The sequence below is a fragment of the Coregonus clupeaformis genome, chromosome 10 (assembly GCF_020615455.1).
Source record: "Coregonus clupeaformis isolate EN_2021a chromosome 10, ASM2061545v1, whole genome shotgun sequence".
Lineage (NCBI taxonomy): Eukaryota > Metazoa > Chordata > Actinopteri > Salmoniformes > Salmonidae > Coregonus > Coregonus clupeaformis.
The window spans coordinates 47,529,692-47,545,766 of NC_059201.1; the positions used below are offsets into that span (position 1 = coordinate 47,529,692).

The 16,075-nt window shown below is 41.8% G+C and overlaps 1 protein-coding gene across 10 annotated transcripts in view; it reads left to right on the forward strand.

Moving 5' to 3' along the window:
• Positions 1-16,075, forward strand: part of LOC121575406 (plasma membrane calcium-transporting ATPase 1) — a 138,605-nt gene that overhangs the window by 69,829 nt on the left and 52,701 nt on the right. For 7 of the 10 annotated variants that reach the window (XM_041888492.2, XM_041888499.2, XM_041888490.2 and 4 more), the window contains exons 5-13: positions 2,803-2,928; positions 3,675-3,800; positions 5,895-5,930; positions 8,848-9,030; positions 13,409-13,623; positions 13,801-14,043; positions 14,576-14,710; positions 14,975-15,084; positions 15,231-15,468. In XM_041888492.2, the coding sequence (XP_041744426.1) occupies positions 2,803-2,928; positions 3,675-3,800; positions 5,895-5,930; positions 8,848-9,030; positions 13,409-13,623; positions 13,801-14,043; positions 14,576-14,710; positions 14,975-15,084; positions 15,231-15,468 (1,412 nt within the window). Of the gene's footprint in view, positions 1-2,241; positions 2,257-2,802; positions 2,929-3,674; positions 3,801-5,894; positions 5,931-8,847; positions 9,031-13,408; positions 13,624-13,800; positions 14,044-14,575; positions 14,711-14,974; positions 15,085-15,230; positions 15,469-16,075 lie in introns of those variants that run through there. The other 3 variants (XM_041888496.2, XM_041888497.2, XM_041888498.2) reach the window with 2 other exon arrangements.

A 16,075-nucleotide genomic window follows, 5' to 3' on the forward strand; every position in this document is an offset into this window, starting at 1 on the left:
AGACATTGTTCAAATAAAACGCTGTAAGACGTGGTTCAGTTAAAACGCTGTAAGATGTGGTTCAGTTAAAACGCTGTAAGACATGGTTCAGTTAGAAATACGGTAAGACATGGTTCAGATTAAACACGGTAAGACATGGATCAGATAAAACACAGTAAGACATGGTTCAGATAAAACACGTAATACATGGTTCAGATAAAAAACGGTAACCCCTGGTTCAGATAAAACATGGTAAGACATGGTTCAAATAAAACATGGTAAGACATGGTTCAAATAAAATGTGGTATGACATGGTTCAGTTAACGCTGTTAGACATGGTTCAGTTAAAAATACGGTAAGACATTGTTCAGATAAAACACGGTAAGACATGGTTCAGATAAAACACGGTAAGACATGGTTCAGATAAAACACGGTAAGACATGGTTCAGATAAAACACAGTACAACATCGCCCAGATCAAATATGGTAAGACAGGGTTCAGATAAAACGTGATAAGACATGGTTCAGATAAAACGTGGTAAGACATGATTCAGATAAAACACTGTAAGACATCGTCCAGATAAAATATGGTAAGACAGGGTTCAGATAAAACACAGTAAGACATGGTTCAAATAAAACATGGTAAGACATGGTTCAAATAAAATGTGGTATGACATGGTTCAGTTAAAGCGCTGTTAGACATGGTTCAGTTAAAAATACGGTAAGACATGGTTCAGATAAAACACAGTAAGACATGGTTCAGTTAAAACAAGGTAAGACATGGTTCAGATAAAGCGGTAAGACATTGTTCAAATAAAACGCTGTAAGACGTGGTTCAGTTAAAACGCTGTAAGAATGGTTCGGTTAAAACGCTGTAAGACATGGTTCAGTTAGAAATACGGTAAGACATGGATCAGATAAAACACAGTAAGACATGGTTCAGATAAAACACGTAAGACATGGTTCAGATAAAAAACGGTAACCCCTGGTTCAGATAAAACATGGTAAGACATGGTTCAAATAAAACATGGTAAGACATGGTTCAAATAAAATGTGGTATGACATGGTTCAGTTAACGCTGTTAGACATGGTTCAGTTAAAAATACGGTAAGACATTGTTCAGATAAAACACGGTAAGACATGGTTCAGATAAAACACGGTAAGACATGGTTCAGATAAAACACAGTACAACATCGCCCAGATCAAATATGGTAAGACAGGGTTCAGATAAAACGTGATAAGACATGATTCAGATAAAACACTGTAAGACATCGTCCAGATAAAATATGGTAAGACAGGGTTCAGATAAAACACAGTAAGACATGGTTCAAATAAAACATGGTAAGACATGGTTCAAATAAAATGTGGTATGACATGGTTCAGTTAAAGCGCTGTTAGACATGGTTCAGTTAAAAATACGGTAAGACATGGTTCAGATAAAACACAGTAAGACATGGTTCAGTTAAAACACGGTAAGACATGGTTCAGATAAAACGCGGTAAGACATTGTTCAAATAAAACGCTGTAAGACGTGGTTCAGTTAAAACGCTGTAAGAATGGTTCGGTTAAAACGCTGTAAGACATGGTTCAGTTAGAAATACGGTAAGACATGGATCAGATAAAACACAGTAAGACATGGTTCAGATAAAACACGTAAGACATGGTTCAGATAAAAAACGGTAACCCCTGGTTCAGATAAAACATGGTAAGACATGGTTAAAATAAAACATGGTAAGACATGGTTCAAATAAAACATGGTAAGACATGGTTCAAATTAAATGTGGTATGACATGGTTCAGTTAAAACGCTGTTAGACATGGTTCAGTTAAAAATACGGTAAGACATTGTTCAGATAAAACACAGTAAGACATGGTTCAGATAAAACACGGTAAGACATGGTTCAGATAAAACACGGTAAGACATGGTTCAGATAAAACACAGTACAACATCGCCCAGATCAAATATGGTAAGACAGGGTTCAGATAAAACGTGATAAGACATGGTTCAGATAAAACGTGGTAAGACATGGTTCAGATAAAACACTGTAAGACATCGTCCAGATAAAATATGGTAAGACAGGGTTCAGATAAAACACAGTAAGACATGGTTCAGATAAAACACGGTAAGACATGGTTCAGATAAAACACGGTAAGACATGGTTCAGTTAAAACACGGTAATACATGGTTCAGATAAAACACGGTAAGACATGGTTCAGATAAAACACCGTAAGACATGGTTAAAATAAAACACAGTACAACATCGCCCAGATCAAATATGGTAAGACAGGGTTCAGATAAAACGTGATAAGACATGGTTCAGATAAAACGTGGTAAGACATGGTTCAGATAAAACACTGTAAGACATCGTCCAGATAAAATATGGTAAGACAGGGTTCAGATAAAACACAGTAAGACAGGGTTCAGATAAAACACGGTAAGACATGGTTCAGATAAAACACGGTAAGACATGGTTCAGATAAAACACGGTAAGACATGGTTCAGATAAAACACGGTAAGACATGGTTCAGATAAAACACGGTATGACATGGTTCCGTTAAATCATGGAAAGACATTGTTCTGTTAAATCATGGAAAGACATGGTTCTGTTAAAACACGGTAAGACATGATTCAGATCAAATACAGTAAGACATGATTCAGATCAAATACAGTAAGACATGATTCAGATCAAATACAGTAAGAGACTTGGCTTCAATTAAACATGCTGTAATATTCCCCAGACAGGATACAGTGAACCAATATAATGAGGTAACACATTGACCAAAAGTACGACGGTAGGGAATATAACTGTGTAACTGTTTCCTAGGTGACCTGCTGCCAGCTGATGGTATCCTGATCCAGGGCAATGACCTGAAGATCGATGAGAGCTCTCTGACCGGCGAATCAGACCAAGTCAGGAAGTCACTGGAGAAGGACCCCATGCTGCTGTCCGGTGAGAGCGGCTGTTCATAATATCACTATTATCAGACATTCAATATCCCAGTCAGGACCTTTTATTGTCTTTAAAGGGGCAATATACAGTTGCTACATCCATTTTTGGACTTAATGCACCTTTAAAGCTAGAATCCGCAGTTGAAACAATAACAAAGCGTCCGTCCCGCTTCTGTTTTTGTAAAAAGCTGAAGGATGGGCCTGAAGAAATGTAACCACTCTCAAATTCATAGACAGAGCTATGGATGCAAGGACTGACCATCCATGATATAAAATGATAGTTTGAAGCATATTTTGATGCCCTACAAAGTTTGTTTACATTTACGTTGTTTACAAACATTGGAGCAAAACAATATTATACTTTGGGTTCTGATGGGGTAAGACAGTTGAACTAAGCTCATGAGGCATTTATAAGTTATATTCTTCACGAATCAATGGGTATATATCACTAATTTATATGTAGCAAATAAGGATTCTAGCTTTAATGATAACATAAGACGTGTGATGCAGTATATGGAGACTGAAAATAGAGGACACAATGAAATAACATGCAGTACAGTCATTCAAACATACAGTACAGTCATTCAAACATACAGTACAGTCATTCAAACATACAGTATAGCACAGTCATGACCTTTCTGTTTATGTGCTAGTATCCTCTCTTATCTCTCTCTCTCTCTCTCTCTCTCCTTCCCCCATCTCTTCTTGTCCTATCTCTTTCCCTCCCTCCCTCCCTCCTTCCTCCAGGCACCCATGTGATGGAGGGATCAGGCAGAATGGTGGTGTCTGCGGTGGGTCTCAACTCCCAGACTGGAATCATCTTCACTCTGCTTGGGGCTGGAGACAGTGACGAGGAAAAGAAGATCAAGAAAGGTGAGAGATAACAGGGAAAAAATGACAAACGCATATCGCCATGGTAACAGTTCACAGAGAGTCAGTGACTTGCTTTTTACAAATGGTCTCCTTTCTGCGTGTTTCTATCTGCCGAGCTCTCTCTCTCTTTCTACGTGAGATCTCTGTTTGCTGGTTCCCTGAGGTAAGATTCTGGTGGGAGGATGAGTAACTACAGTCAGTTGAACTCTAGAATTATGTAAAGAGGATTGGGAGAGCCATGATAGACACTGAACTATGGAGGCCAGAGGTTCCATTCTGAATGCTCAGTTTCATTGACATCTCTGTCCTATCCTTATTTATCGAATCCCTGGTGTTAGATTTCACATCCAAGCCAATGCCCTTTCTAGACCACTCCTTCCCAGAAGTGGTTCTGTTCATGGACGAATGGGTGGTCATTCTATGTCCGTACCACAGACTTACTGTCAGGAAAAAAAAGATTTTCATTCTCCACTCCTTCATTACATTTACTTTTTAGTCATTTAGCAGACGCTCTTATCCAGAGTGACTTACAGTTTAGTGAGTGCATACATGTTCATACTTCATCCCTCCCTCCCTTTCGTATCTGTTCTATTAAATCTATGACATCACAGGCGCTGAAGTAAGAAGAGCTAAAAGGGTGACATCACTTTATGTGTTCAACCTCTGTCATGTATCCACCTCTCGAAGGACTTGATGTGGTGAAGCTTGTGAATAGATATGATCACATTAAACAACACAGGCCTCCCAATACAATTGATCTGTGTATCTATCAATATGGTTTCTAATGAGCGTGTGTTCCGTACTAACACTTCACTGCGTCTTCTTTTCTGTTTGGTAAGAGTTTTTTGCTAAGATTTCAGTTCTTCAGGCATTCATTCTAAAGGGGCTGAATGCGCCAGCTCAGAGGAGGGAGCTGCAAGGCAACAACTCATTCCAATTGGCATCTCATGTCATCACAGAATTAGACTGTGATTTAAATTGTTCATGAAACCGCAGAGCACCACCACCACGATCTTAATGTTATGGGTTTATAAGAAAGTAGATCAGAGCAAGTACAGGCTAGAAACACACACACACACACACACACACACACACACACACACACACACACACACACTGGCTGCAACACAGGCACACACACTAGGTGTTGAAATGGCTGTCTTCCTCCGAGACAGGTGTGTACAGAGAGGATGGAAACAGAGAGCAGACTGCTGTTAAGTGCTGTGTCACCTCCACTCCACACACACACTCCCACACCGCCCCCTCACATTCGCACACACTCAAACACACTCTCACCTCCCATACGCTCACTCATGCACATACACTTCCCCTTCACGCACTCACACTAACACACACACACACACACAGTCAAACACGTACACACACACCTCTGCCAGAGACACATACTGATACAGTGACTCAGAGAGCAGAGGATGGGGCAGAGACTGGCTGACTGAGGCTTCAGGGTATTTTGCTGCTCAGCTGACAACTGCTACACACACACACAACTGATCTCCACATACAACCCCCCCCTTTCAGGGCTACACACACCTTGAACTGACACACACACACACACACACAACTGATCTCCACAGAACTTCAGGGCCACACCATACACACACACACACACACACACACACACACACTGCTCCCTTCACCACCACTCTCAGGCAGAAGGAGAAAAACACCTGCGGCAGTGCAGCCTCTTCCTCTGTCTGACATCAATCTGAAATGACTGCTTCCCTGAATGTCAAGACAGGGGCATGAGTGAATGGATGGGGTGTGTGTGTGTGTGTGCGCATGTGTTTTTATAAACTTACTGCCGTTAGTTACACATGTATTGATTGAAACAGACAAGAGCCCAGTGTAACCAGTCGTCAGTAACAGACCTACTGTCTATGGGTGGATGCTCTACTTTACTCTACAGCCTTAAACCAACTAGTGCTCTCTCTCTCCTCTAACGGCCCGTTCCAGCCCCCAACACACATGTGAATTTATATTGTTTTGAACTTCTGTTCTGTTTGGTTTTATGATTTTTTATTTCCTTTAAGCCATGTTGTCAGCATTCCGCATTCTCTCTCTCTGTCTGAACAGGTAAAAAACAAGGACCCCCCGAAAATCGCAACAAAGGTAACCCTTCCCTCCAGCCCTCCCTCCCCCCTCCATTCAGCAGCAGTCTGGGAGTCTCGTGTCAGTCTCACTCTGTCTTTTTTGTCTCACACTCTCCCTCTCTCTCTCACTCTCGCTTCCCTCCACCTGCTGAAAAGGGGAGGTTCTTCTCGCCTCGCTTTACCTGTGAAAGGATGCAACTCTCACCTGCCACTGGCCGTCAATGCTACCTTAGCAGACCCAATCAATCACTAAGTTAGCTAGGGTTAGCATTCAGCACTACTGTTGTTGACTACAGTTATATCCTTCAACGCTATATGGGGTTAAAATAACACAACAACTCCAGTAGATTTGTATCCCTTGTAGAGCTAAATGGGGTTCGCTTTATCTCGCTCACAGAGCTGCAGAAGGGTTAGTTCTAGAAGTTTCACCATCCTCACATGCTATGTTGAGATTGAAAAGAAACATGCCACATACATTTTTTTATCTCAACGAGACTAACCACATGCATGTGAGGGTACATGTTTGTTTGTGTTTGTGTGTGTGTCAGATGTGGAGAGGTCAGATACATTTAATAAGGACCTGGGTGTTGTAGCTCTTCCAGCTTGCCTGGCCTGGACCGTCCACCCTCCCACTCTCTTTGTGGCGTGTCATTCAGAACTCATCCAAGCTGTGTCCCCCCCGCCTCCCTCCTCACACACCCTACCCTCCCCCAGCCTCCCAGGGCCTGAGCATCTGCTACTTACAGATCCCCCCCACCTCCACAGCCCTCCTGCCCTCTCCTTCCCCTCGCCCTTGGACTTTATAACTAGTAAACAGCTTCTCTCCTTTCTAGCATGTAGAAATATGAATTGGGACATGTCGACCCAACCTGCATTCACTTCACAACATATCATATTCTGAAAATGTCTACATACTTATTTTAATTGAGTAGTGAACACAGTGTAGCTTTATGGACGCCAAGTCATCTCTGGCTCTTGAGAGTAAATGGAATGGGAGTTGTAGGACCCCTGATACCATGCTCCAAATACGTTTCAAGGATCTGGGAATTTGGTAGTAGTGATTGGGCTTAGTGTAAAAGAGAAGGGATCTTAACAGAATTCTAATAGACATTCTACTATTCTATCTAATGCTAACACTAGAACTAGAATCTCTAGGGGTTAGGGAGACTGCGTTAGCTTTGGGAAGTGGCTCAGTGTGGGAATTGCACCCTGACATTATCAATTGGCTGTGGACTGTTGTCTGTTCTGTTCTGTTTTTGTATTCTGTTTATTTTCTTTCTTTAATTTCTCTCACTGTTGCCTCTTTCCAGGATGTTGCTCAGGACCTCATGCTGTCTCGTACTCCTCACAATCACTGTTTTACCTCTTTCTTTCTCTCTCTCTCTCTGTCTTTCGCTAAAAAAAAACACCTCTGGAGATTTGCAGCCTCCTCTTCTACCTCTTCTTACCCTCCTTCTCTTTTTGTGGTGGTTGTATCGCTCTGCTTGGTTTTTTGGGTATCTTTTTGCAGTTTGTCGGTTTCTTTGTTTGTTGACTTGTTTTTTTTCTTCGTGACACACACTCGCCCCCTTCTTCGTCGTGGTCCGTGCTGCGTTTGTAAGTGCTGTGCGTGAGTCCGTCCGTCCGTCTGCCAGTCCAGTCCAGTCAGTGTGTGGCTGTGTTTATTCGGGTCTGTTCTAATTGGTTTTGTGTTGAGACTGGTGGCCTGTTTGCTCAACACAGGGGGACTCATGTAAAGTCATATTATCAAGGCAAAACATAAGTAGACGGTACAAAATGATCCTGCTAGATTGTGAATGTACTGCTTTTGTGTTTACTGACTAGTGTTAAGTGTTGCATGGGCCACAAATGGAATCCAAAAGTATGCATAAGGCACTGATTACCATAGAATACTGATATCTTTATTCATCCATTACTTTATCACCTTTATTATACTCGCCCTTAGATATTGTGGATTATTTATACTGTAAAATAGATATAGTGACTAGTTGCAGTGCCAGGTTGTTAACAGTATGAAGATGAAACACAGAGATCACAATGCTCCCAGAGAACAAACAGAGCAAATCTAAGCTGTTGAAGTGGTGAAATGCAAATTTCATATTTGTTTATGTAAAACATGACTGAGCTCTGTAGCAGAGATGAAATATGTTCAGTTGACAATCCCCTGACAAGGAACCATTGTAAAATGTACAACCTGTATCTCTTGTTCTGAATTTATTCTCTGTGTATGCTGTAAAAATGTCTCCATAGACTCTGGGACAAGTTGTATATTGTTAAATTGCTGCTTCAAATCAGTTTTGTATCATTAAATCCTTTATTTTATCTCAAGCATTTCCTGCTGAATTCTGTGCTATGTGTTTACTCTTTCCAATACCTTCCTTCTTTCATAATGTTTCAGTTATGTATTAGAGTATTTAAACAATCAGTTGATAAAACTTTTTATACTAATTTTCCTTTAATGAAGAATAAATGACATTGCTGAACTCTCCATCAAACTGACAGGTAACAACACATAGTAACATCTGTGTTGATCACCTTAATGGATCTGTTCTGATTAAAGAGATCTAAGGGATCCACAGCTGAGTTGGTCCTGTGGATCACTGTTCAGGACCTGAGTCTGGGGGTTTGGTGACTGACTGTGTGTCTGTCTCTCTTCCAACCGTAACTGAACCACAACTTCTCTGTGTCTCTCTACCCTTCACCCCAACCCTTCCTTGATCCCCTTCCTGTTCCTGCTCCTCACCCCAACCCATCAAAACCTCACCACCAACCATCTTCAACCTCTTATCACTATCTTAACCCCCCCCAAACCTTCTCCCCACCACCACTAAATGCTCCCCTCCTCCCAACTTCCACCTCCCTCTACCACACCTCCCTTAACCCCCTCCCTCTATCCCACCCATCCCTCTTCCCCATCCCTTTACCATGTCCAATAGCTAAGACCCAGGATGGCATTGCCCTGGAGATCCAGCCCCTGAAGAGTAACGAGGCGGCTGAGTCTGAGGAGAAGGAGCCTGAGGTGGAGGTGAAACGGGTGAAGAAGGTTCAGGTCAACAAGAAGGAGAAGTCTGTGCTGCAGGGCAAACTCACCAAACTGGCCGTACAGATCGGGAAGGCAGGTGAGGACAGAGACGGAGATATACACACGCATGGACACACAGACGGACATTAACAGATATAGATAGAGGCGCGCGCACACTAGTGTTGCACGGTATACCAAAACATCTGTACTTTTTCGATACTAGAACATAGAAAACGGTTCGGTATTAGAATTTGTGTTACTTTCTGTACTTCTGTGTCTCACGCCGTCTACTGAGAGAGGTTCAGCATAGTGCCTTCAGAAAGTATTCACACCCCTTGAATTTTTCCACATGTTGCAGCCTGAATTTAAAATAGATTAAATTGAGATTTTTTTGTCACTGGCCTACAAACAATACCCCATTTAAAAAAATATATACAAATGAATAAAAAATACAAAGCTGAAATGTCTTGAGTCAATAAGTATACAACCCCTTTGTTATGGCACTCTGTGCAATAATGGTGGTTCAAATTATTTTTGAATGACTACCTCATCTCTGTAACCCACACATACAAGGTCCCTAAGTCCAGCAGTGAATTTCAAACACAGATTCAACCAGGGGCGCAACTTTGGTTTTAGAAGTGGGGGGGGACATATACACTACTGGTCAAAAGTTTTAGAACACCTACTCATTCAAGGGCTTTTCTTTTCTTTTTACTATTTTCTACATTGTAGAATAATAGTGAAGACATCAAAACTATGAAATAACACATATGGAATCATGTAGGAACCAAAAAATATTGAGATTCTTCAAATAGCCACCCTTTGCCTTGATGACAGCTTTGCACACTCTTGGCATTCTCTCAACCAGCTTCACCTGGAATGCTTTTCCAACAGTCTTGAAGGATTTCCCACACATGCTGAGCACTTGTTGGCTGCTTTTCCTTCACTCTGCGATCCGACTCATCCCAAACCATCTCAATTTGGTTGAGGTCGGGGGATTGTGGAGGCCAGGTCATCTGATGCAGCACTCCATCACTCTCCTTCTTGGTAAAATAGCCCTTACACAGCCTGGAGTTGTGTTGGGTCATTGTCCTGTTGAAAAACAAATGATAGTCCCGCTAAGGCCATACCAGATGGGATGGCGTATCGCTGCAGAATGCTGTGGTAGCCATGCAGGTTAAGTGTGCCTTGAATTCTAAATAAATCACACAGTGTCACTAGCAAGCACCCCCACACCATAACACCTCCTCCTCCATGCTTTACGGTGGAAAATACACATGCGGAGATCATCCGTTCACCCATACCGCGTCTCACAAAGACATGGCAATTAGAACCGAAAATCTCCAATTTGGACTCCAGACCAAAGGATACATTTCCACCGGTCCAATGTCCATTGTTCGTGTTTCTTGGCCCAAGCAAGTCTCTTCTTCTTATTGGTGTCCTTCAGTAGTGGTTTCTTTGCAGCAATTGGAACATGAAGGCCTGGTTCACACAGTCTCCTCTGAACAGTTGATGTTGACATGTGTCTGTTACTTGAACTCTGTGAAGCATTTATTTGGGCTGCAATTTCTGAGGCTGGTAACTCTAATTAACTTATCCTCTGCAGCAGAGGTAACTCTGGGTCTTACATTCCTGTGTCGGTCCTCATGAGAGCCAGTTTCATCATAGTGCTTGATGTTTTTTGCAACTTATTGAAATGTTCCATATTGACTGACCTTCATGTCTTAAAGTAATGATGGACTGTAGTTTCTCTTTGCTTATTTAAGCTGTTCTTGCCATAATATGGACTTGGTATTTTACCAAATAGGGCTATCTTCTGTATAACACCCCTACCTTGTCACAACACAACTGATTGGCTCAAACGCGTTAAGAAGGAAAGAAATTCCACAAATTAACTTTTTTTGGTTACTACATGATTCCATATGTGTTATTTCATAGTTTTGTAGAAAATAGTGTAGAAAATAGTAAAATAAAGAAAAACCCTTGAATGAGTAGGTGTTCCAAAACTTTTGACCGGTGGTGTATATATATTTGTAGTATTTTTTTTTTTTCTTCAGTTGGACAAACACTCCAAACAGCCTACCTGACCGCTTGGAGGCGTCCACATGGTCCTATAGCACACCGTTGGCTCGTTTTGTATCACATTCCAATGATAAAACTGGGAGGGACAATAAATGCAATTTTAGAATGAAATTGAAAGAAGGAAGGATGTAGAGAATAACAAATATTCCAGAACAAGCATCCTGTTTGCAACAAGGCACTGAAGTAATACTGCAAAAAAATTGTAAAAGCAAATCACTTTTTGTCCTGAATACAGTGTTATGTTTGGGGCAAATCCAATACAACACATTACTGAGTACCACTCTTTCAATATTTTCATGCATAGTGGTGGCTGCATCATGGTATGGGTATGCTTGTAATCATTAAGGACTGGGGAGTTTTTCAGGATAAAAAAATAAATGGCAAAATTCTAGAGGAAAGCCTGGTTCAGTCTGCTTTCCACCAGACACTGGAAGATGATTTCACCTTCAGCAGGACAATAACCTAAAACACACGGCCAAATCTACACTAGAGTTGCTTACCAAGAAGACAGTGAATGTTCCTGAGTGGCTGAGTTACAGTTTTGACTTAAATCTCCTTGAAAATCTATGGCAAGACTTGAAAATGGTTGTGTAGCAATGATCAACAACCAATTTGACAGAGCTTGAAGAATTTTGGAAAGAATAATGGGCAAATACTGACAATCCAGGTGTGCAAAGCTCTTAGAGACTTACCCAGAAAGACTCACAGCTGTAATCACTGCCAAAGGTGATTTTAACATGTGTTGACTCAGGGGTGTGAATACTTATGTAAATTATATATTTCTGTATTTCATTTTCAATACATTTGCAAACATTTCTAAAACCATGTTTTCACTTTGTCATTATGTATCGTGTGTAGATTGGTGAGAAAAAATACCTATTTAATCCATTCTGAGTTCAAGGTTGTAACACAACAAATTGGAATAAAACAAGGGGTATGAATACTTTCTGAAGGCACTGTACAGCTGAAGCTAACATCAATTTACTACCCTAGTACCTTATTTGTGAAAATATGCAAACCATAACGCAAAATATTGCTGATTTTAAAAGCTGATTGTGACCAAAACTTTATTCATTCATTAGTCTCCCCTGCCTCACGTCTCTCCCAGTCAAGATGATCTTTGCTTGAGCCTCGAACTGTGTGTGTGAATGACGTCATGGGACTCAAAGAAGAGATTTCTTCTTCTATGCAAATGTTCTTGATCAGTACAATACAATAAGTCCCAAATGGAAACAGATTGTTTTTCATCTGTAGCCGCATGAAATCACCCAAAACTAGTGTGGTGGAAATTCAACACCAGTGACACTTGAAGTCAATATTAAATGAATCACTCTTTATTATCAGTTAACTGGAGAGGTTCACAAACTTAATAAAAGCTTGATGAAAACTCTGACAAGGGCGTTCCCTTTCAGTCCTTATATACTGCTACACAAACAAGTCATATAAGCATGATTTACATTATTCATTATTAACGTTGGTTCCTGCATTTGACTGACTGATACCTCACAAGGCTTCTTCTCTCAAAGCTGAGACCTTGAAAATGAGATACTCCTTGATCCCAGAGCAATGTTCTGGGCGTACTGCCAAATTGCTTATCAGTGATATTATGGTTTACTCCTGTGTGTAGTCAACCCTTCACTCGCATGAACCCAACTAAGACATGTAATTACAAAGCAGCATTATTCTAAACATACGATCTGATACACACAGAGAACATTTCCATCACACAAGCTCAATAACTCAATGCTTACACACACTCCTATTGAATATGCATTCACCTGTATTGTGAATAGGCCTAGGCTACATCTTGATTACCCAGTTTATCAATAGAGATTTACAATTTAAATAAATGATTACCATTATATTGTTATGTAGTTAGATTGTATAATTGATTCTTTAATGCATACTTTCAAAAATAACACATTTTAATGATGTTGAACTCAAAAGATCTGTTTGGAAGTGCCATTCTGTGACTTTGGCTAATACGCCTTCTTTTTTTTGCCGTGGTATGGTTTTGGTATCTGGTGTTGTGACGGGATCGAGTATCCTGATACTAAACTCGGAGAAAACATTCTGGTATCGCGGAAACACTAGCGCACACACACAGAGACAGACCATGCAGATTGGGAAGGCAGATAAGGACAGAGAAGGTCTTAAAAACAGTAGGACCCTGATACACATTACATTTACATTTACATTTTAGTCATTTAGCAGACGCTCTTATCCAGAGCGACTTACAGGAGCAATTAGGGTTAAGTGCCTTGCTTAAGGGCACATCGACAGATTTTTCACCTAGTCGGCTCGGGGATTAGAACCAGCGACCTTTCGGTTACTGGCACAACGCTCTTACCCACTAAGCTACCTGCCGCCCTATTGTTGTTTCCTATGCCCAGGTCTGATCATGTCAGCTGTGACGGTGATCATTCTCATCCTGTTCTTCGTGATTGACACATTCGGGGTGCAGGGTCGCCCATGGCTGAAGGAGTGTACCCCCATCTACATCCAGTACTTTGTCAAGTTCTTCATCATCGGAGTCACTGTCCTGGTGGTGGCTGTGCCTGAGGGGCTGCCCCTAGCCGTCACTATCTCCCTGGCCTACTCTGTCAAGGTACACGCACAGAGAGACGCGTGTGCGCACACACACGATGCTGGTAGTGGCAGTGCCAAAGGGGCTGCCGCTTGCTGTCACCATCTTCCAGACTTACTCTGTCACATACACTCATAAACACACACACACACACACACACAGCTCTAACCTCTACTGTCTGTCTTGTCTCCTGTTTAGAAAATGATGAAAGACAACAACCTAGTGCGTCACCTGGATGCGTGTGAGACCATGGGGAACGCTACGACCATCTGCTCCGACAAGACAGGCACCCTCACCATGAACCGTATGACCGTGGTGCAGGCCTACTTGGGAGACACACACTACAAAAAAGTACCGGAACCTGACGTCATCAAACCATCCACACTTGAAGTCATGGTCAACAGCATCGCCATCAACTCAGCCTATACTACTAAGATCCTGGTAAGAGAGAGACCCACACACGCAACCTCAAATTGAACAAGCACTCACGATAAACCTTCACCGCTTACTATCACGCACACACAAATACACACACACACACACACACACACACACACACACACACACAAATACACAGACATGAAGCACACGCTAATATCGTCCCAGTCTTCAGTAATGGTCCATAATGGAATTTCAGAAAAATGACGCTGCCTTCCATCCCATTCATTCATCAGACCATCAATACCACTTTAGATCATCACACAAGATTGAAGACACAGGCTTTAAATAGCCCTTCGGAATAGTTCCTTGGAGCGTAGCGCCCCAACATATCGATCTCCACCCCGTCTCTACACAGTGTGTGCACATCCATACAAAAGCAGTGTCTTCTTCTCTAGTGCATTTCTACATGGTATCTTTTACACTCTATATGATGCATATCTCAATGTTCCTTTTACTGTATGTCTTCATGAACTATACATGTTGGTAGCATACAGTATGTAGGGTATGTGTAATGTTTTGTTTGTTACTCCAGTCCCCAGAGAAGGAGGGAGGTCTGCCCCGCCACGTCGGCAACAAGACCGAGTGCTCCCTATTGGGCTTCGTGCTGGCGCTGAAGAGAGACTACCAGCCAATCAGGGACGAGATTCCTGAGGAGAATCTGTACAAGGTGTGTAGCTGCTTCAAAATGTATCAATGACATTAATGGTGCAATCTTTAACTTATATATCTAATATATATATATATATATGTATATATAAATTGTGTGTATATATATTGTGTGTGTTTGTTCCCTGTGGCCCCAAGACTAAATGTTCAAAAACCTACTGCCCCTTATTCCTACAGAGAGCTAACTTATACACAAACTACTGTACTATAGTAATATAGTATATTGTGATATTATGATAGTTATAACTGAATGGTGTGTTTCCAGGTGTACACCTTCAACTCGTCCCGTAAGAGCATGAGCACGGTGTTGAAGAACACAGACGGTAGCGGCTTCCGCATGTACAGCAAGGGAGCGTCTGAGATCGTCCTACGCAAGTACGGACGGGTGGGAGGGAGATTGGTCATGTCTTTCATTGATGAATGGATACACAGAGATAGACAAACAGAAAGAGTTGATCATCTGTGATGTGATAATACATTATGAGTAAGTTGGCAAACATCTCTCCCCCTTCCCTCTCTAGATGTTCACATATCCTGAACATGAACGGGGAGCCACGTATCTTCAAGCCTAAGGACCGTGATGAGATGGTGAAGAACGTGATTGAGCCCATGGCCTGTGACGGTCTGAGGACAATCTGTGTGGCCTACAGGGACTTCCCTGCCGAGGCAGGAGAACCAGACTGGGACAATGAGGCCGACATCCTCGACGAGCTCACCTGCATCTGTGTGGTCGGCATCGAGGACCCCGTCAGACCTGAGGTGGGACAGAAATAGACACATTCTGCATAAACAAAACACGCTCTGGTGGACACCCTCTGCCTGATCAGAAAGCGCATAAATAATTGTGGTATTTTTGTAGTTGATCCTTGGTAGATGGCTGGACACTGCTTAGATTAGCTGTGTAGGGTGTTGTCTGCAGGTTGACTGGAGGTTGTGTGGAGGTTGTCCACAGTATCAGAGGTTTAGATAATGAAGCCCAACATATTGGGGGCTCTATTTTCGGCTGGCGCTAAGGCGGTGCAAGTCTTGTAATGAATTGTTGTGTACTACTTTATTGATTAATTTAATCACAACTATTTGTATTTGTAGCTTTTGAAATTGTATTTAGTTTTTCATTGGCAATTTCGCCATGTAAAAACTGGCGCTCTGGCATTTTCGACCCCTTGCGCCAGGTTCGTCGATTTACCTGTCTAATACACTACATGACCAAAAGTATGTGAGCACCTGCTTGTCGAACATCTCTTTCGAAATCATGGGCATTAATATGGAGTTGGTCCCCCCCTTTGCTGCTATAACAGCCTCCACTTTTCTGGGAAGGCTTTCCACTAGATGTAAATAGTCTGGGTGGCCATTTGATTAAGTGTTC